This window comes from Clarias gariepinus, chromosome 21 (genome assembly GCF_024256425.1).
Source record: "Clarias gariepinus isolate MV-2021 ecotype Netherlands chromosome 21, CGAR_prim_01v2, whole genome shotgun sequence".
Classification (NCBI taxonomy): Eukaryota; Metazoa; Chordata; class Actinopteri; order Siluriformes; family Clariidae; genus Clarias; species Clarias gariepinus.
This window is the reverse complement of record NC_071120.1, coordinates 3366938-3388110: the sequence shown is the minus strand read 5'-3', so window position 1 is coordinate 3388110 and position 21173 is coordinate 3366938. Positions and strand designations below refer to the sequence as shown.

General features: G+C 44.2%; 1 protein-coding gene across 2 annotated transcripts; it reads right to left on the bottom strand.

Moving 5' to 3' along the window:
- Nucleotides 1-2601: 2601 nt before the first annotated feature.
- LOC128509174 (class I histocompatibility antigen, Gogo-B*0201 alpha chain-like) lies at nucleotides 2602-20896 on the bottom strand. Of its 2 annotated transcripts, none has more exons than XM_053480792.1 (8): nucleotides 20711-20896; nucleotides 17745-17838; nucleotides 17224-17487; nucleotides 4329-4607; nucleotides 3838-4128; nucleotides 3586-3714; nucleotides 3471-3497; nucleotides 2602-3372 (listed from the first exon to the last, which is right to left on the bottom strand). In XM_053480792.1, exons 2-8 carry the CDS (start codon nucleotides 17812-17814, stop codon nucleotides 3338-3340), a joined length of 1095 nt encoding a protein of 364 aa, XP_053336767.1. In that variant the 5' UTR covers nucleotides 17815-17838; nucleotides 20711-20896; the 3' UTR covers nucleotides 2602-3337. The 2 variants fall into 2 exon arrangements, with proteins under 2 accessions (XP_053336767.1, XP_053336768.1); XM_053480793.1 differs by having other exon boundaries at nucleotides 2605-3372; nucleotides 3586-3696.
- Nucleotides 20897-21173: the final 277 nt, after the last annotated feature.

Sequence of the window (21173 nt, the reverse complement as noted above, 5' to 3'; positions counted from 1 at the left end):
TATATATTATATATATATATATATATATATATATATTTATATTTATATAAATATATATATATTTATATTTATATAAATATATATATATATTATATATAAATATATATATATATATATTTTTTTTTTTTAAATGTTCAAATTAACGTTTCAGAGTAGCCTATATAATTTGTCTTGTCATCTGTTTACAGCGTTGGCTGATTTTGTGATTGAGACCCATGGGTTACATTGAAATATTTTTATTATTAGTAGTAAGCCAGTCTTTAGTAACCTTGAATAAATCACAATATAAGCCCTCTCCCGCGCGCACGCTCTCTCTCTCTCTCTCTCTCTCTCTCTCACACACACACACACACACACACACACACGTACACACACAAACAAATAAAACATGAAATCGCGTAAAACCAAATGAAACTATGGCAAAAATATATAAGCAGTTAAAAATACAGTAGTATCCTGTATCCTGTAGGTGAATCCTGTCCTGATAACAGGCGCTGACCCTCTGGACCTGTTTAGTTCTGTTAGTATTGTGTTTAAGTGTGAATGTTTATGGGGATTTAATCTGTCTCTGCTGCCGCATCTATTCACCGTAGTGATAAGTGATTAATGTTCCATCAGATCTTTAATGGGGAAACGTTATACTGGTTAAATGACTAAAGACAGACTGATCCGTATGGACAGATATTTGTTTCAGATATTATGCGTTATTAATCGATTTGTTTTGCCAATTTTTGACTATCAGCGAAAAAAAAACATCAGAGAAAACATCTAAAATATATCAAAAACAAACCCAAGCAGGAGTTAAATTTTAAGCTTTACTTTGCAGCAAAATATTATCTACCAGTGTATTAAACGGAAATAGATAAAATACACCGTAATGTAAAATACTGTACATAGCCCGCATTTGTATTCCATACCTACAACGACTGGAATCGTTAACTACGTCATCGCGGGGGATCACATTCCGTGCACGGATCGATCATGGTCCTGTCACTGTCCTGTCATGGACCTATCATGCTCCAAGCGGCTGTTTGACGTGGCTCCCACTGTACACGGTCGCGGCTATTTGGCATGGCTCCATCTGTAGAAACCCCCGCATAAGCTCACCCGAGAGCCCCCTCTTCCTTACGGAGGAACACATCCATACCTGCTCTCCAGTAGCAAAATCTCGCCCCTGGCTGCGAGTGTCCATGCCCATACGCTCCATAGTGCCCCCACCCGAAAGTCCTGCAGCGATGCTTGCGAGTGCTGGGTGGGGCCCTTCTCCTGCTTGGCGATGAGCAGATCACGGTCCAGCTGTGACACCGGCGAAGAGACTACGGGTGACGCTCTGGGTGGTGCAGTAACTCGGCTGCACGCTGGCTCGGATGGCTGATCACCGGCGGAGAGCCTGGAGGACTGCACAGGGAGAATGATCAACATCGAGGGTTCTACGTCGCCGGAAGTTCCGCCCCGGGTGTGTGCTACTAACATGTCTGGCTGTGGTTTGGGTCTTAGCAACCTGGCTACCCCAAAGTTACCACGCAGAGTTCCGTTAGCCAAATTCAGCACCGCAACCCATCTCTTCAAAATGTCCAACCCCAAAATGCAGTCCTCCTCGATATTCCCCACAAAGAACTCGTGTGAATAAGTTCGCTCACCTATTTGGACTCGCACCGTGCGACACGCCCATACCTTCACGTAGCCCCCAGTAGCGGTGCGGATGTTGAAGGCGGGATCAGGCAGTCTGCAAACGCACTAGCGCACGTAGTAAGACGCCGTCCAGCACACAGTCGACGTAAATCTCAGCACGATGTCCTACACCTCCCGAACAGAAGTTAAACCCACCAGTTGGAGGAGCAAGAATGGTTGTGGGAGGCGGCTTCCCCTTAGCGCCCCCTGGCGCTAGTTAGGGGCTCCTGGAGTACGCTGTCCCTCAGGCCTTAGGACGTTGCAACGGTAGTCTCGAGGTCCCGTGCCTCGGCATCGAAACCTCTGAGACTTGCTCGTTGCCTAGCCGCGATGGGTAGCCCTGTCCCCGGCTAGGTTCACCTACCGAGCGCCACTGAGCTGCGGGCTGCCGCTCGGCTATTTCACCGTGATGTTCCGCCATTATGGGCTCAGCGCGCTCAGCCTCGCACAGCGCCTCGGAAAGGGAAGCTGGTGCCGCTAACCTGATGTGCTCACAGAGCCGCGGCTAGCTTTTCCCGCTTGTCGTGCTCGAATTCCGGATAGCCCTCGCTATCGTGGACCGCTCGTGGACCGCCAGCTCCTCGCACGCTGCCTCCTTACGATCACCCGCGCCGAACCGGAAGTGGAGCAACTCCCGTAGCTTTGCCCAGCCCTTTCGCTCATCGGTCCAGAGGTCTTCCAGAGCCCGGGGCGCATCACCCTCCAGCGAGAGAGTTACCCGAACGGGTGTTTCCACCAGGGACCAGTCAGCAAAGTCGGCGGCTAGCTCTACTTGGGTGAGGAATGCGTGGGGCATCTCGCCGCTCCACTTTGGTCGCCGTGCTGTGCACGCGGTAGCTCCGTCAGGTAAGAGCTTTTTTATATCCAGTAGCCGTTCTGCTACTCGGTGACCTGCTTGGATTTTTTGTAGGTCCTCCGTCGTGCGCTCCAACGCATTACTCTCCATTCCACTTCTGACACCATGTAGCGTTTTACCACCAGAAACGATGTTGGAGAGACGAGTGAGCTTAATTGCTGCCCAATGCAATGGCTGGGAGTACTTTATTTTGTACACAGCATGTATAGCATGAGCAGCACATTCACACAAGAACGTACAACCAATTCAGCCTAAGCATGACCCACCGCACATTTAACAGGTCACACACTCCACACACAAACATGGCCGAAGTCACTAACCCAAACACCCTTCCCCAACATGGTGAACACATAGAAACCCCCGCAAGGCATGCGCTCGTCAGCTGCCCCCCCGCCCACGCCACAATATAAAGACACCTACAGTATGTATAAACTATATACAGACACCAAATACTGATGAGCATATTGATGATGTTTGCTTCAGTGTAATGGTGGGCAGAGGCTGTGTGCAAAAATCATGTCTTACATTTGCAGTTCAACAAAACGCCTAGCACTGATTATCTCATTACAATCACAGTTCTGAGGGGGGAAGATTATGTACAGTATCATCATGTGTTAGAAGCCGGAAACATGGGCATGTGTAAGGATTTGAGCAACTTTAACAAGTACCAGACTTTGATGGCTAGATGACTGAGTCAGAGCATCTCCGAAAGAGCAGGTCTTGTGGGGTCTTTTCAGTCTGCAGTGGGTAGTACCCACCAAAAGTGGTCCAAGGAAGGGCAATAGGGTGAATCGGTGACAGGGTTATGCTTTAAGAGTTGTTGGTTGAAGAATCCCCTTCAGAGGCTGTAAGACATTCACATCTATCACAAAGTGACTAAACACTGTGTATAAATAATGTAGTGGTTTTAAACATCATTTATGGATCATAAAGGTTCACTTACAGGATTTGGGTGGAACAGATCTGAAGCCTGAAACAGATGATGGACAGACAGTTAGTATTAAATATTAATAAATTATATTAATAAACTTCACATCTGCCTCCTTCCATCCTCTCACCAGAGTTCTTCCTCTTCCAGACCACAATTCCAGCAACAACGGCAACAAGAGCAATGAGAGCCGCGACTACAGCAGTGATGATAGCAATTGGTGCTCCACCTGATCCTCCATCTATTAAAACACAACACACTACATTTTTAGCAAAACAGTCTTTATTATTTGTCAGATAAATTATTTATTGATGTATAAATATCTCTATATATACGCTCTACTGTATATGTCTCTAGTTGTATAGGAAAGTGTTTATCTGACCTCTCATGATTCGGCTCACATGCAGCACTAACTCCTTCTCCAAGCTGCTGTGCTGAACCATGCAGGTGTAGTTGTGTTTCTGCAGCTCCTCAGCTGGGACTTTCAGAATGCTTCTCTTCTGGAAGCTTCCATCCTGGTTGGGTAACGTCTCTCTGAGCTCCACATCCTCATGCACGTCCTCTCCGTCCTTCTGCCAGGTGATCATCACTGCTTTGGGGAAGAAACCTGTAACGTGACACACCACCTCTGGAGAAGATGAGTGCTTCTGGAACACTGACACTTCAGGACAAACTGCAGAGACATGCAGGTACACTAATATTAAAAGAATAAATATTATTTAACATGCAAATTAATTTACACAGAAGTGTAAGATGATTTTAATATAAAATAAATGGTCAATATTTTATGTATACAATTAAATAAATTACTATTAAGTTTCATGCAGAAAAATATATTTATAGAATGTTATAGTACCATTTCACATACTTTACCTTTTTTCTCCAGAGTCTCTCTGCCATAAGACACATATAACTTCATTCTTTTAATACAAATGGTGCTCAGATAGATCTTCCGGCCCTCAGTAGCGAAACTATCTATATAATCCCATATTTGCTGGCTGATCTCAGCTCCAAGTTTATCTGGAATCCAGGTTGTATTTTTCAAATCAAAATTGAGGAAATTCTCTCCATCAAATCCTAACTGTGCGTGTCCTCTATTGGTGCCATCATCATCAAGCTCACAGCCAAAAATCCACTGTAGTGTGTGAACTCCTGCAAACATACACCAAAATGCACAGGTAAGTCTGGTGAGGTTAAGGTGAGTTTCAGCAAACAGCCAATCATCCACTTCATTTACATTTACATTTACGGTGCATCCGAAAATTATTCACAGGGCATCACCTTTTCCACATTTTGTTATGTTAGTCTCAAGTCTTTTTGAATATGATGCCACAAGCTTCGCACACCTATCCTTGGCCAGTTTCACCCATTCCTCTTTGCAGCACCTCTCAAGCTCCATCAGGTTTGATGGGAAGCGTCGGTGACAGCTATTTTAAGGTCTCTCCAGAGATGTTTAATCACCACAGAGGACCTCTGGAGCTCTGACAGAGTGAGCATCGGGTTCTTGGTCACCTCTCTGACTAAGGCCCTTCTCCCCTGATTGCTCAGTTTAGATGGCCGGATAGCTCTAGGAGTCCTGGTGGTTTTGAACTTCTTCCACTTATGGATGATGAAGGCCACTGTGCTCATTGGGACCTTCAAAGCAGCAGAAATTTTTCTGTAACCTTCTCCAGATTTGTGCCTTGAGATAATCCTGTCTCGGAGGTCTACAGACAATTCCTTTGACTTCATGCTTGGTTTGTGCTCTGAGATGAACTGTCAAGTGTGGAACCTTATACAGACTTTCCAAAATCATGCCTTTTCAAATCATGTCTAATCAACTTAAGTTGCCACAGGTGGACTCCAATTAAGCTGCATAAACATCTTAAGGATGATCAGGAGAAACGTCTCGGGTTACTTTGCTGTAACCCTGTTCCCTGAAAAGGCGGGAATGAGATGCTGCGTGAAAACGATATGGGAGCATCTTTTCATGTTGCCGGTTGTGAAGCATGTGTGTATCCAACACGCCAAATTTTGGCCTATATAACCTCGGTAGGGTGATGTCATCTGATTAGACGCAACTGCAGGTTATAAATGCATGTGAACCGGAAACATGCCTCAGATTGATTTATCTGAACGGACGTCCGGTCACGAGGCAGTGCAGCATTGGGATGCAGGATCTCGTTTCCGCCTTTTCAGGGAACAGGGTTACAGCAAAGTAACCCGAGACGTTCCCTTTCAAAGGCTACACTCGATGCTGCGTGAAAACGTTATGGGAACGAGAGTACCAACGTCGCTGCACTGCAAGTGTCTGGACCCCTGAGTTGTGTAGCGTGTGCACACAAGGCCAAGAGGTCTCAGAACTACATCTGGAAAGCTAACTCGAGGACTCGTGAGCCCGGAGTGGCATGAACATCCAGACTATAAAATCTAACAAATGTGTGCGGAGAGGAAACCCTTGCTAGTGCAATAGATGAGTTGATCCCCTTGGTTGAATGAGCCCTGATTCCTAGAGGTGAAGTGAGCCCACGCGCCTCATAGAAGAGGGGAATAGCATCTCTGACCCAGTGTAGTGGCGGCCGCCCCCCGGTTGCGGCCCCAAAACATGTAAAAGCTGCTCTGACTTACGCCACTGGCTGATGCGGTGGATGTAAATCTGAAGAGCACGTATTGGACAGTAAGGAAAGTCTCTCCTGCTCCGAAGCTGTAAAGGCGGAGGACAGAAGGCTTCAAAAAAAATAATAGGGTGCATGCTGTTAATAGAACTTTCGGAAGATAGTTCAGTGAGGATGCAAAGTGGATGCACTTAAAATAGTCTTAATTACGCTGGCTAGGAGACCAGCTTGACTTAGTTGGTCCCGTTCAGAGACTGAACGTGAAGGTTTCAAGGCCGGGGGTGAAATATCGTCCCCTGCGCCTGAGACAGAAGATCCCACCTCATTGGAATCACCCATGGTGAGCCGTTGAAGCGGGATACTAGATCCAAGAACCACACTCTGGTCGGCCAACAGGGTGCTATCAGATAAGAGGTGCAAACGCTGTTAAGTGACCCTTGCCAAGACTCCAGTGAATGCTTCTTGATTCACCATGCTGCTCATGCTCAGAGCCCTAGAGTAAAATCCCCTCATTCTTAGCCACAACTGAGATGCTCTCATGTGCAGAAGGCCCAAAGGCATCACCGTGGATACAGCTGCCATGAGAGCTAAGATCTCTAAAAGTGACGGTCACTTTCTAGTCTAGCTTGAATTCCTTAAGGGTGCTGGAAATTAATTCGACACGAGCGGGAGACAGCTGTGCCCGCTTACAATCGAATCCCATGTGGCACCCAATATGTTGTCCTTTGAACAGAAAAGAGCACACTTTTCGTGGCGTTGGGTCTCAATCCTAAGAAACAAAGGTGAGCTAGGACGACATGCTGATGTTGAAGCGCTAACTACTGAGACTGGGCCAGCCAGTCGTATATGTAATTCAATATGGATGCCCTGGAGTCACAAGAGCCAGAACTACATCCATGCATTTTGTATATGTGCGGGTGAGAGCTAGACCAAATGGAAGGACCCGATACTGGTAAGCTTTGCTTTAGTTAGTGGTTCGGCATCCTAGGATGTAGCAGGATAAAACCGAGGCACTAACATATCTTTGGACATCGGTGTCATCTGAAACACCAGAGGCGGCGGAAACTGAACACCGACCCCCTGGGGGTGCCTGGGGAGGGCATGCTCTTAAGAAAAAGAGCGCTGAGTGCCGCTTTCCGGGTCCTGAGCGCGTGGGCTATCAGGACTTATTTTTAGCGAAGAAGACATTGGGGCGATCTGATTTTTCGTAGGCTGTCTGTGAGGGGCGAAGAGCCATACCCCAGTCGTTACGGGGGGGGGGGGGGGGGGGTTGTGGTGCCCGGGTGCTGCCGCTCTCCTTCTGCGCCTCTTGCCTGGCGAGAATCAGATCTGGTTGAGGCTGGGTGGCCGACCGCCTTGACTCCTGAACACGGCGTGGGAGAAGTTTCCCAAAGGCCTGTTCATACAATCTAGCCTCTCGGAGGGAAGTGTTCCCTGGAGTGAAATCAAAGCCAGATATAAATGAGATGCATAAAACATAAATGAAAAACATTATAGTTTTATTAAACATTTTAAAAATCCTCAATTGACAGCAGACAGTGAGGAGCCACAAAAAAAAAAAAAAAACACCACCTGGGACCAGTCAGTGTCCATACTGTCCACCACAACATTAAAACCAGCAGATTAACAATGTTAAAAATATTACAGTTTACTATAATCACTAATTTGTAAATCAAGCCCATGCATAAAAATAAATACATAAATGAAATAAACTAAAATGTGCAAAATGCAACATACAGTTTTTATTGTATAATAAATTAACAATTTGCACAATATAATAGGCAACAGCAAAATCTGTCAAATCAAGACACTAAATGATACAAAATGTCACCCAACCTGACAAAGATATTGTAGCGTTTTACCGCCGAGAAGGATGTTGGAGAGACGAGTGAGCTTAATTGCTGGCCAATGCAATGGCTGGGAGTACTTTATTTAACACAGCACTGTATAGCATGCGCAACACATTCACACGAGAACCACATCCAATTCAGCCTTAGCATGAACCGGCGCACATTCAACAGGTCAAACACTCAACTAACAAACATGGCCGAAGCCACTAAGCCAAACATGATGTTCGTCAGCTGCCGCCCCGCCTACGCCACACTGCCGCCACCCGAGCTGTGACCGTCCCCGGGCACCATGACAAACACAGTCTCTGAGGCGTGAAGGAGGTCGGCACTGGCGTTGGGAACGTGGGAGTCCTTTTGCGGGGGAGGGATGAGAGCAACATTGTCCTGAGGCGGTCCGCCCACCACAGAGTTCAATGTTTCGCTGGCATGTGGCTGGTAAGGCGCAAGACGGTCCCGGTGGAGCAACCCTTCTCACCAACCGCACCCGGTAGATGACATCGGAGAGCTGAGCAATTACCGTACAGGAGCCCACCCAGTGGGAGATAAGCTTAGCTGAGAGCCCCCTCTTCCTTCCAGAGGAATACACCCATACCTGCTCTCCAGTTGCAAAATCTCGCCCCCGGCTGTGAAAGTCCTGCAGCGGTGGCACCCGCTCGGTGTAGGTTTCCCACTCGGTCTGCTACCGGATGTTTACCTAGCGTGACTCCCGGAAGTTCCGCCCCCAACCCCACCCCGGGTGTGTGCTACTAACACGTGCGGCTGCGGTTAGGGTATTAGCAACCTAGCTACCCCGAAGTTACCACAAAGAGTCCTGTCAGTTAAATTCAGCACCGCACCCGATTTCTCCAAAATGTCTAACCCCAAAATGCAGTCCTCCTCGATATTCACCACAAAGAATTTATGTGAATGAGTTTGCTCACCTATTTGGACTCGCACTGTGCGGCAAGCCCGTATCTTTATGAAGCTCCCAGACACGGTGCGAATGTTGAAGGGCGGGTCAGGCAGTCTGCAACTGCGCTCGCTTTGCCCCAGGCATCGACAGTGCTGCAGCGAAACAGTGGAGCCGGTGTCCACGAGCGCCCGTAGTAAGACACCGTCCAGAACACAGTTGACATAAATCCCAGTGCGGCTTCCCAAACATCCCGACCGGAAGTTGAATCCACTAGTTGGGGGAACAAGAACGGTTGTGGGAGCCGGCTTCCTCTTAGCGCCCCCCCGGAGCTAGTTTACTGGCTGATGGAGTACGCTGTCTCTCAGGCCTGAGAACGTTGCAACGGTAGTCTCGAGGTCCCGTGCCTCGGCATCGCGCGAAACCCTGGAGCCCTGTTCGTTGTCTAGCCGCGACAAGTAGCCCTGTCCCTGGCTAGGTTCACCTAATGAGCGGCCCCGAGCTGCGGGAGGTCGCTCGGCTCTTTTGCCGTAATATGGCCTCGCTCAGCGCCTCATGTGTAAAACATATTAAATTTTGTGTTTGTAAGCGTGTTTGTGCAGCGGCATATAAAGCAAAAGCAAGTCTCATAAGAGAATAAAGATCCATTTTTTTCTTTTTCTCTCTGTATCAGCCTGTCATGTTTCACTTTACCTTTGAAAAGAATCGCGACAGAATGGAGTTTCTGTGTAAGGCAGAGTGTGTGTGTAGGTGTGTGTGTGTGTGTGTGTGTGTGTGTGTGTGTGCGCGCGTAATTTGACATCGTGCTCCTTCACTCACACCAATACATACACAGACACACTCTCGCCTTTACAGCCCCCGTAAACCCCCCCTCCACTTCCCACACATACAGACACACACCCTCTGCCTTACACAGAAACTCCATTCTGTCACGATTCTTTTCAAAGATAAAGTGCAAGTTCATTTGTGTTTTTTTTTTGTTTGTTTTTCTACTTTACACCAGTGATTCTGTTAGTATGGCTCACGTGAGTGTGACTAGCAATGTTCCTTGGTAATTTTTCTGATAAAACAGTCTCTCCATTAATGTGTGTGTGCGCACACACACACACACACACACACACACACACACATACAGCACGTGCGCGAAAAAAAAAGAAACACTTATCCGTCTGGATTTATTTTTACTTTTTTTAAAGGTAAAGTGCACGTTAATTTGTTTTATTTTTACTTTATATTTTTATTGATTATTTTTGGGACTGTAAAACGAATAATTTGAGTTTCCATTATTTCTAATGGGAAAATTAAATTTGGATTACAATTGTTTTGGAATACGAGCCCGCTTCCGGAACGAATAATGCTCATAAGCCTAAGTTCCACTGAATTTAGATTTATTTATTTTTTTGAATTAATTTCACATTTTAGAGATCCAACCTACTAACCCTCCCCTCCATCCACCTGTATGTGAAGAATAAGATAAAATATATAAAAAACACTAAACACACTTTAATGTAGCACTGTTTGTCAGAGAACCCTAGCCCTTAAACCCCAAAGCATTGTTAACCATTCCTTTGCATTATTATGTTTAAATAAATATATATGAGTCACAATTGTGTAACATGGAGTAAAGATTTTTCCAGCACAACCTAGGCAATATAATTAACTCAATTTAATTTCATTTTAACTAACTATACACACATGTCTAAACAAAAATATTTAAAATGATTATATAGGCAAGAAATAGAACAGATTTGTAAGGTCACATGTCCATATACTAATACTACTACTACTACTAATGATGATAATAATAATAATAATAATAATAATAATAATAATAATAATAAGTAGGATAAGAAGAATGCATCCATTAACTATGCAGTCTAAAAAAAGTGACATCTAATAAAAACCTTCTTTGTCAGTAAGTAAGCCAAGTAAGCATGATGTGTTTTTCATCTGCTGCAATAGGTTTCGTTGGACAACCACTGTGTCTACAGTTTTCTACAATGCCCGTTTGTTTGCACTTCTTTAAAACAGCTTGAAGACCTCACCCTGAAACCCCAGTCTGCTTTGAAATCATTGCCTGGGAGAGTCCTTGCTGATGCAGCATAACTATCTTGTATATTGTTTTTTGTGTTCAGTCTTGCCATGGTGTATAACCTGTGACATGATACTGTCTTTCACAACATTAGTAGCAGAAATTGGCTGTTTCTTATCCAGTTTTAAGCCTATTCCTGTCTTTGTTTCAGTTAATGTGTTTCAATCTACATATGAACTTGATGATCATCAAGCACCTGCTTGGTGTAATTGTTTGACTTATATTAAGTTTAACTTAAAGTCTATTAGCTTCTTTAAAAGACAGGATACACAAGGGTATCCATAGTAAGATTTTCCATTTATTACACCTGTATGAGGGGAATTTTATGTAAGTCATCACTTTAAATTATTTTAAGCCATGAATGTATGCATAATTAGGGGTGTGGCCAACTTAAGTGACAGCTGCATTAAGGGTGTCGGACTGCTAACTGTCTGCTATGCATCACTTTAGCTAACCAGCTAATTGTAATCATTGTAGTTTAACTTACCACAAGAAATGTAAGAATTGACATTGGGTGATGTGTAGGGTATGGATGACAGAGTAAAACTAAAGGCAAATTACCTTTAGCATATAAATCAACAATAGCCACCGAAACATTTTAATTAAGTTAAAGATAAGATAACTAATTTGCGGTGACTGAGGTAAGAAGGCATGTTCCAGGCTCTGTTCGCTCTTGTCACATCTGAGCCACCTCAGTCCTGGGGAGTAAGATCTGGCTCACCCGTCTACTGAGCCGTCGCTTTGTCTCCCCCTAGTGTGTCTGCGTGTGTAACATGTCCTCCCTAATTCTTAGATTACCTGCACCTGTGTCTACTCCATGTGTGTCCCTATTTATTCCAGCCGAACCCGTAGCCCCTCGTCTGTTCACTGTTTTCATCATGCTTTGTGTTCCCCCATGTGTCTGACCATTGTGTGTTTTTGTGTTAACCCAGGACTGAGGGAGTCTGCAGGCGGAAGACCTTTTTGTTTCGCTCACGGAAAAGTTCAAGTTCAAGGCTGACCCTGAGGCAGCGCTGAGTTCCTCGCAAGGCTGTAAATCCAGTCGTTTGGTGTGACCTAAGTACTCTTCATTATTTCCCGCCTGCAGACCCGGCCTGGGGAAGCTCGTCCCCATTCAGTTTTGTTATCTTTGGTTTCGTTATGTTCTGTGTTTTTTTTGGTCTTTAAGTATTAATAAATATTCTCATTATTTCTAGCCCTGCGTTTGCGTTCATTCCCACCATAATCATGACAGATGAACAGACCTTTTTGAACGCAGCAGGGACACCCCTCCCTGAAGATGAACCCCCCTACCTTGATTACGTCCGACGACAGCAAGGACAGATTGACGCGCTGGCGAGGTCAGTTCTCGATCTGGCGCGCGGCGTCCAGAGCCTCGCCACTGGCCCGTCCTCACCCCGACGCCGGTCCGCACGCTCTCCACCACGCGCAGCCCCACCGGAGAGATACGCCGGAGACCCCGAGGGGTGCAAGAAATTTCTTCTAGCCTGTGAACTCTATCTGGCCGACTTCCCTGACCTTTCAGAGGGGAAGAAGGTCAGTTTCGTCATTCAGCAGCTAACGGGGCCGGCGATGGACTGGGCCGCAGCGGTATGGAACGCCGGCGGGAGCACCACGTCCAGTTACCCACAGTTTCTCCAGGAATTTCGCGCGGTTTTCGACCATCCTGACCACGGAAGGACGGGGGAACAACAACTGCTGAGGCTGAAACAGGGACCATCTATAGTCGCGGACTACGCCGTGAAATTTCGGATCCTCGCCGCGGAGAGTGGCTGGTGCGACAAAAGTTTGCTCGCCAGGTTCCGAGATGGACTGCACCCCGACCTGCAACTGGAGCTGGCATGCAGGGACGCGGGCTTGTCACTAGATGACAGTATTCAACTAGCGATTAAGCTGGACCAGCACCTCCGTGGCCATCGCAGATCGTATCCAGCGAAAGGAGCCAGCGGAGGGTCCGAACCGCGTCGACAGCTCAGCCTCAGCAAAACCCCCGTCGAACCACGCGAACCGAGCCCGCCGGAGCCAATGGACGTGGGCACATCCCGTCTGTCGGCCCAGGAGAGACACCGAAGGCTGTCGTTGGGGCTATGTTTTTACTGTGGGGGGGGTACACATCAGCTTCGCAATTGTCCGTTACGCAAAGTAACCGCACACACCACAGTTTTTGTGTACAAGCCACTTTATCATTTAATAACCATTCTATTTCTGTGTTTCCCCTAATAGATTCTGGTTCGGCTGGAAACTTCGTCTCATCTGCAGTCCTTTCCTCGCTGCAAGCTCCAGTGTCGAAGCTTCCGCACCCGATCACAATTAAAGCTCTAGATGGCAAAACCTTAGGATATTCACCTGTTGAACATCTTTCCGTGCCCCTCCGGTTAAAATTTCCCGGTCATGCAGATGAATTAAAATTCTTTGTGATTCCTCAGCTAGACCAAGCCGTCGTACTGGGTTTACCATGGCTCAGTTCTCACAATCCCAATATCGATTGGGCAGGCTCACGCATCATTTCCTGGTCCCCAAGATGCGCTAAATTCTGTACACCGTCCACGTTAACGGTCCAAACCACCACTATTGAAAGTCCGACCGCCCAGGTATCTACCACAGTGCCATCTGAGTACACTTCGTTTAAAGAGGTATTTAGTGTTAGGGCAGCCGCACGACTTCCCCCTCACCGCCCGTGGGACTGCGCGATTGATCTCTTGCCGGGGAAAACACCGCCTTGCTCACGCATTTATCCATTGTCCGTGGCGGAAACGCGGGCCATGGAGGAATACGTGACTGAGGCTCTCAGTCAGGGGCTTATCAGCAGGTCCACGTTTCTTTTTTATTGAAAAAAAAGGCGGGGGTCTTCGTCCATGTATTGATTATCGAGGGCTCAATGCAATTACAGTGAAATATAAGCACCCTCTGCCCTTGGTACCGGCCGCTATCGACCAGCTCCGCGGCGCGTCCATATTTTCCAAACTCGACCTCCGCAGCGCCTATAACCTCGTTCGTGTTCGCAAGGGAGATGAATGGAAGACTGCATTTAGCACGACATCAGGTCATTACCAATATAACGTGATGGCTTATGGACTGGTAAATGCACCTGCGGTGTTTCAGGGGTTCATGAATGACGTGTTTCGACATATGTTGAACCGTTTTGTCATAGTATATTTAGATGATATCCTAATATACTCGCGGTCATATGTCGAACACGTCCGTCATGTAACCGCCGTCCTTCATCTACTAAGGGAACATGGGCTCTATGTGAAGGCAGAAAAATGTGAATTCCACAAGAGTGAGATCGCATTCCTCGGCTATCACATAGGACCACAGGGGGTCGAAATGGATGCGACCAAGGTAACGGCGGTGCAACAATGGCCGGAACCCAAGACAGTAAAGGCGCTACAGAGCTTTCTTGGGTTTGCTAATTTCTATAGGCGCTTCATTAGGGGCTTCAGCACAATGGCAGCACCGCTCACCGGTTTGTTAAAAGGGAAACCACAACGGCTACGCGCGTTTTCGCTGGAAGCACGTACGGCTTTCCAGCGCCTAAAACACGCTTTCACCTCTGCGCCTATTCTAAAACTGCCTAACCCAGAAAAGCCCTTTTTAGTCGAGGTCGATGCGTCGGAGGTGGGGGTGGGAGCAGTGCTGTCACAGCGCCACGGCCACCCAGAAAAGCTCTACCCCTGTGCTTTTTTTTCACGGAAATTGACACCTGCCGAGCGCAACTATGATATCGGGAATCGCGAACTGCTAGCAGTCAAAGCGGCGTTAGAGGAGTGGAGGCATTGGTTGGAGGGGGCCAAATATCCATTTGTGGTACTAACAGATCACAGGAATCTAGAGTACCTCCAACAAGCAAAGAGACTTAACTCTCGTCAAGCCCGATGGGCGCTGTTTTTCACGCGCTTCCATTTTACCATCACGTACCGTCCCGGTTCAAAGAATATAAAGGCGGATGCGCTATCCCGCTGTTTTCCGGCGCCGGATCCGAATTCGGATCCTGAAACCATACTGCCTCCGTCACTTGTCGTGGCTCCGGTACTGTGGGATATCGACTCGGAGATCACCCAGGCGACGCGGTCCCAACCCGTGCCGCCGGGGTGTCCACCGGGCCGAACCTACGTCCCGGAATCACTTCGGGAACGAGTGACGATAGAGGCACACTCCAACTTTTCTTCAGGACACCCCGGCGTTTTGAGAACCTACCATCTCCTGGAACCAAAGTTCTGGTGGCCAAACATGCGGGAAACCGTGAAAACAGTAGTTTCGTCTTGTGCAGTTTGCGCAACAACCAAAACCCCTCGATGCTTGCCAGTTGGAAAATTAATGCCCCTGCCCACACCGAACAGACCATGGTCCCACGTAGCCGTGGATTTTGTAACGGATCTGCCGGTGTCAAAAGGGTACACTACAATATTAGTCGTGGTAGATCGCTTCTCTAAGGGATGCAGATTTCTCCCATTTGGCTCGCTTCCAACCGCCCTCCAGGTGGCAGAAACCCTATTCGATTCGGTGTTTCGCTACTACGGTATTCCGGAGGACATTGTTTCAGATCGTGGTCCCCAATTCATCGCGAGGGTCTGGAAAGCTTTCTTCCAGAAGTTGGGGACCACAGTTAGCCTAACGTCGGGTTATCACCCCGAATCTAATGGGCAGGCAGAGTGGACTGTCAAGGATCTCGGGAGGTACCTCCGGGCATATTGTAGTAGTCGACAACATGAGTGGGCAGACTGCTTATTCTGGGCGGAATATGCACAAAACTCACTGAAACACTCCTCGACCGGCTTAACGCCGTTTCAATGTGTACTGGGGCACCAACCACCGCTTTGTCCATGGGATGCCACTCCCACCGATATCCCCGTGGTGGATCAGTGGTTCAAGAAAGCGGAAAAAGTATGGGAGGATGCGCACACAAAGATCTCCCAAGCAGTTCGCCGTTTTAAAAAATTCGCCGATAGACGGAGAAGGGAAAGTCCTCCGCTTCAGGTAGGAGATCGAGTGTGGCTCTCGACAAAGGACCTTTCCCTTAACCTCCCATGCCGCAAACTCTCCCCTAAATACATCAGCCCCTTTCCCATTGTCACATGCATTAACCCCGTCTCCTTTAAGTTACAGCTACCTGCACATATGCGTATTAACCCTGTCTTTCATGTGTCCCTTCTCAGGCCAGTAGTACGAGGGCCCTTGGACGGAGGCGTCGCAGAGCCTTCGCTCCCCGGGGCTGTGGAAATAGCGGGCGCCCCTGCGTTTAGAGTCAAAAAACTTCTAGACTCCCGGAGGAGAGGAGGTGTTCTGCAATACTTGGTAGATTGGGAGGGGTACGGACCGGAGGAGCGCAGCTGGGTCCCGGCCCGTGATGTGCTAAGCAGAGAGCTCATTACAGAATTCCACTTGACACGGCCGGGTCGCCCAGCACCCCGACCTCCGGGCCGACCCCCCCGCCGGCAAATCCCGCGGGTCGGTGGGTCCCGACTCCCTCCGGTCACGCAGAGAGCGCGCCCGCACCTCTCCCGGGCAGCCGGTCCTGGGAGGGGGGGTAATGTCACATCTGAGCCACCTCAGTCCTGGGGAGTAAGATCTGGCTCACCCGTCTACTGAGCCGTCGCTTTGTCTCCCCCTAGTGTGTCTGCGTGTGTAACATGTCCTCCCTAATTCTTAGATTACCTGCACCTGTGTCTACCCCGTGTGTGTCCCTATTTATTCCAGCCGAACCCGTAGCCCCTCGTCTGTTCACTGTTTTCATCATGCTTTGTGTTCCCCCATGTGTCTGACCATTGTGTGTTTTTGTGTTAACCCAGGACTGAGGGAGTCTGCAGGCGGAAGACCTTTTTGTTTCGCTCACGGAAAAGTTCAAGTTCAAGGCTGACCCTGAGGCAGCGCTGAGTTCCTCGCAAGGCTGTAAATCCAGTCGTTTGGTGTGACCTAAGTACTCTTCATTATTTCCCGCCTGCAGACCCGGCCTGGGGAAGCTCGTCCCCATTCAGTTTTGTTATCTTTGGTTTCGTTATGTTCTGTGTTTTTTTTGGTCTTTAAGTATTAATAAATATTCTCATTATTTCTAGCCCTGCGTTTGCGTTCATTCCCACCATAATCATGACAGCTCTGCCCATTTGTCCATTTATGGATTAACCAAGGTTTAAGTAGCTTGGCTCCTGTCAAGATTATTTTTTTTCATTAAAATGCTAATCAATTTATAGCCTAATATATATATATATAGTTGATATTCTGTCTCTACCTATGATAAAAATTATAGACCCTTTATTTCTTTGTTAGTGGGCAAACTTCTTTAGTAAATCAAATAATTATTATCTCTACTGCATGAGTGTTAATTCAATCTATAAGTGTATTTTACCTGTAGAGTGATTAAAGAAATTCAGCAACATATTTAGACCATTTTTAAAGCTCTTCTGCCAAAACTGAAACTGAGTGTGACTGTTCCAGGTCTCTGGATTATCCTCAATGACCTTAAGCATCCACTTTGTCTTTGGGATCAATTCTCTGATGTCACTGTCGTAGTACTCAAACTCCTGTCCATCAATCAGACCCACAACCATGAATTCTGGGAAATTTATTCCTGGTGTAACTGCAGTGTAGAGGTACTGCAGAGAGTGGGTGACTGAAAGTGTAAAAACACACATTAACACTATGCTAGAAACTCGTATAATAATAATAATAATAATAATAATAATAATAATAATAATAATAATAATAATAATTATTATTATTATTATTATTATTATTATTATTATTATAGTGCAGATTAATGCTTTACAGAGTAATATATTTATTTTTAAAATGTATTCATTAGTAACTATGCTATTTCAGCCTGAGCATTAAACATTAATATAAGAGAGTAAACATTACAGAACTCACCTGCTGATGAAAAATGAAGAGGAAATGTGAGGAAAAACAGAGCTTTCATAACTGCACTGCAGCACCACATTTCTCATTTTAAACTCTGGTACATCTATAAAAAATACACAAATATGTATTTAATTTTTCATTATAACTCTACTACTTTATTATTATATTTTTCATTATAACTACTTTTAACTTATTTTTTGCAAGTTCTTTTGTGACAGATTAAATTGATGAATAATAAATATAACATACACACTTCAAATACCAAATTACTGCAACACATATTGAATGTGCACATCACAATATATTAAATATTCACATTGCATAAATTGTCAAATACTTATATCATTATACCAAATAACTAGGGTCCAAACATCAAATAATAAACAATCAAAGTCTAAAAATCAAATAATAAATATCCATATCTCATAATAAAAAGCCAAACACCTGTTAACAATTACACATCACATTAAAGTCCATTTAATGAAAAACTAAGTACATGATGAACATATTGGTCGAATAGTTAAATTTTAAATGTAAAGACAACCCTATAACCTATGCACATTAAATTCAAAATCACCTTTTCTATTTTAAGGTCTATGTATAGCTTTCATCAACAGATGTTACAATTCATCATTTAACACGTCTGTGATATTCATTGTTGCCGCATTTGTTATTTAATGAGGTCATTGATTATTTCATGTGTGCCTTATGCATGAGCTGCCAATCAATCTACCAGCAGCGGTTTCCACCCATTTCCATTCCCAGCTTAAACAACATAGCCTGGATCTAAAGTCAGCAAAAAAAAAAATCACAAACATGAAAAAAATACTGCTATACAGTATATATTGATTTATATGATAATATGAATATTGTATGAATATAATACTGTATAATCATACTATTTCTCTTTTGATAAAGTGTTTATATTTTTTGCCTGTCTCTCTCTCTCTCTCTCTCTCTCTCTCTCTCAGTATATACATTATATGTAGTATAAAATGGACACTTTGCAGCTTTAAAAAGCCAGAAGGAAAATATGGAAATGCTGCTTGTGTCTTATTGGCTAATAACGCCAGAACTGTTTAATCTTGAGAAAAAAACTGACTTGTTTAATTAAACCAGTGAAAGGAAATAAACAAATAAATAAAAATCAATGAAAATATATTTTGGGTTCCCAAGAGGTGCCTCTTGTGGGGATGAACAAGTAGATTATTTGGGTACTAGTTTGTGGTCACAGGGTCACATGACTTAGAAGCTATTGAAAAAAAAACAGTGATTATAGAAAAATTAAATTGAAACAAAATTAATGAAGATATATATTGGACTACAAAGAGGTGCACCTTGTGGAAGTCTCAGAGTAAAGTATTTTAGTACTACAGTAGTCTGGGGTCACAGGGTCACATGACCTGGAAGCTTTTGAAGAAATACTGACGTAATGAAATTAAAATTTATATAAAAATCAACAAAGACATATATTGAACTACAGTACATAGACGTGTACCTTGTGGGGGTTTCAAATGAGATTGTTTTCTACTAGTTTGGGGTCACATAGTCACATGATCTAGAAGCTAATTAAGAAATTGTGAATTAATAAAAAAAAATTGCATATTAATTCACATGGAATATTATATATTAATTCAACAATTATTAATAAATAATTAAAAGCAGTATGCTAAGAATAAATTAGAATAACTAAGTCATGTAGCCAGGTAACACTCTTTGTTCATACAGAAGTTTATTGATGGCTCCTAAAATACCGCTTTCAATTGTCTGTCTAATGTCGAAATATTAAACTAACTTCACTGCGGTTCACAAGTCTCCCAAAAAAACGTGTGTGAAGAATACATGTAAAAATTAAGTGTTTGCTCTCTCATGTACATTATTATATTTATTGCTATATTATTGCTGTATTATTATTTTTTATAATATACACATTTTATTTTATATTTTTTGAGATATACAATATACAATATAAAAATATAGTTTATAATGAGGGAGAACAGACTAATTATATTTGCTGGGTTCACTGTCTCGGGCTTCATTTAAAAAGAAAAAGGATAAAGTTTTAACCCTCACAAATAGGTAGAAATTATTTTCAAAAATGTAAAAAAATAGAACAGTGATGACAACATTATGAAAAAATATTATTACAATATTACAATTATTATGACATTATGACTCATTTATGTCCATGCCTGCCAATGTCTCAAATGTAATGAAAAGGTTGTGCCCTCCGCAGGACTGAATAATCATTCAGTCGGGCAGGAATTTACAGGCGGTCCCTAACTCGCAGGGTAAGCGAGGTGTCTTAAAATTAAGGTAACAGATTGAAGCCTTGAGCGCTTTCACATAATCCAGCTTTTGACTTCAAGCCAATTTCACCATGGTGTGGAACTGTCAATAATATTGCCGCTGTGGTGATACTTATGTTAAAATTTTGTCTGGTGGCTGATGTTTATTTTTCTTGTTATTTATGAACACATCATGTAAAATTATAAAACAATCTTTAATATAACCTTCTGTGACATGACTGACCTTAATAAGTACTTTTTGCCCAACCAAATATATAATTTGTGAACCATAAATTAAAGTTAATTAAATGTAAACACATAAGCAAGGTAAAAAAAAAAAAAAAAGCATCCGTCTTGATGCACATCCTCTTGAAATGTCCCTGGAACAATATCTACTTCAGATCTGTTAGAAAACAATCCACATGTGTGTACGTCATCACCATTACTGGACCTTTCTTAAAACTGCAGCAGGGTTCACTACCCACTGTGGTTCTGATCAACACGACCGATAATCACCAGCCACTGGCATCATGGAATATTATTTTTTTTGAGTATTTAAAATAATTTTATTTTTTTGTAAATTTATGTGTTATATGATGTATATTTATGTTGTCTGTTTTAAATGTTGGCAATTTAAATTGCCTTAAACTATTTTGCTAAATAAGACATCGTTGTTTGTTAACTCACCTTCTGAAAAAAAGATGAATATGAAGTGTGAACAAAACTACAAATCCAGCTCTGCCGTGCTCCAATTTACAGTCCAAACTTTGGTCAAAAAAGCATGGAATCAGACAAAAAAATATATATATAATAATAATAACAAATCTCACATAAAATCCTCACTACAGGAGAATTTATAAAGCTTGTGCTCAGATGAAAAGACTATCGATGGATTAGTTTAAAAGTGAAAAAAAATATGTTGTTATGCAAAGCCCAACAGTAACTTGTCGTAGGCGATGCATGACGCCACCATAGCCGTTCAACTCGTTCGACGAGTCCTCAATCATAACTAGAAAATATGCAACTCAAAGAAGTTTTTATTTTGAATAATCTCAATTTATTTTGAATAATCTCATTTTCAATCTGTTTTAGGACTTGTCACTGCAGCATTACGGCTCCTGTGGCCATGGCAAATGCTCTTTTTGGTTGT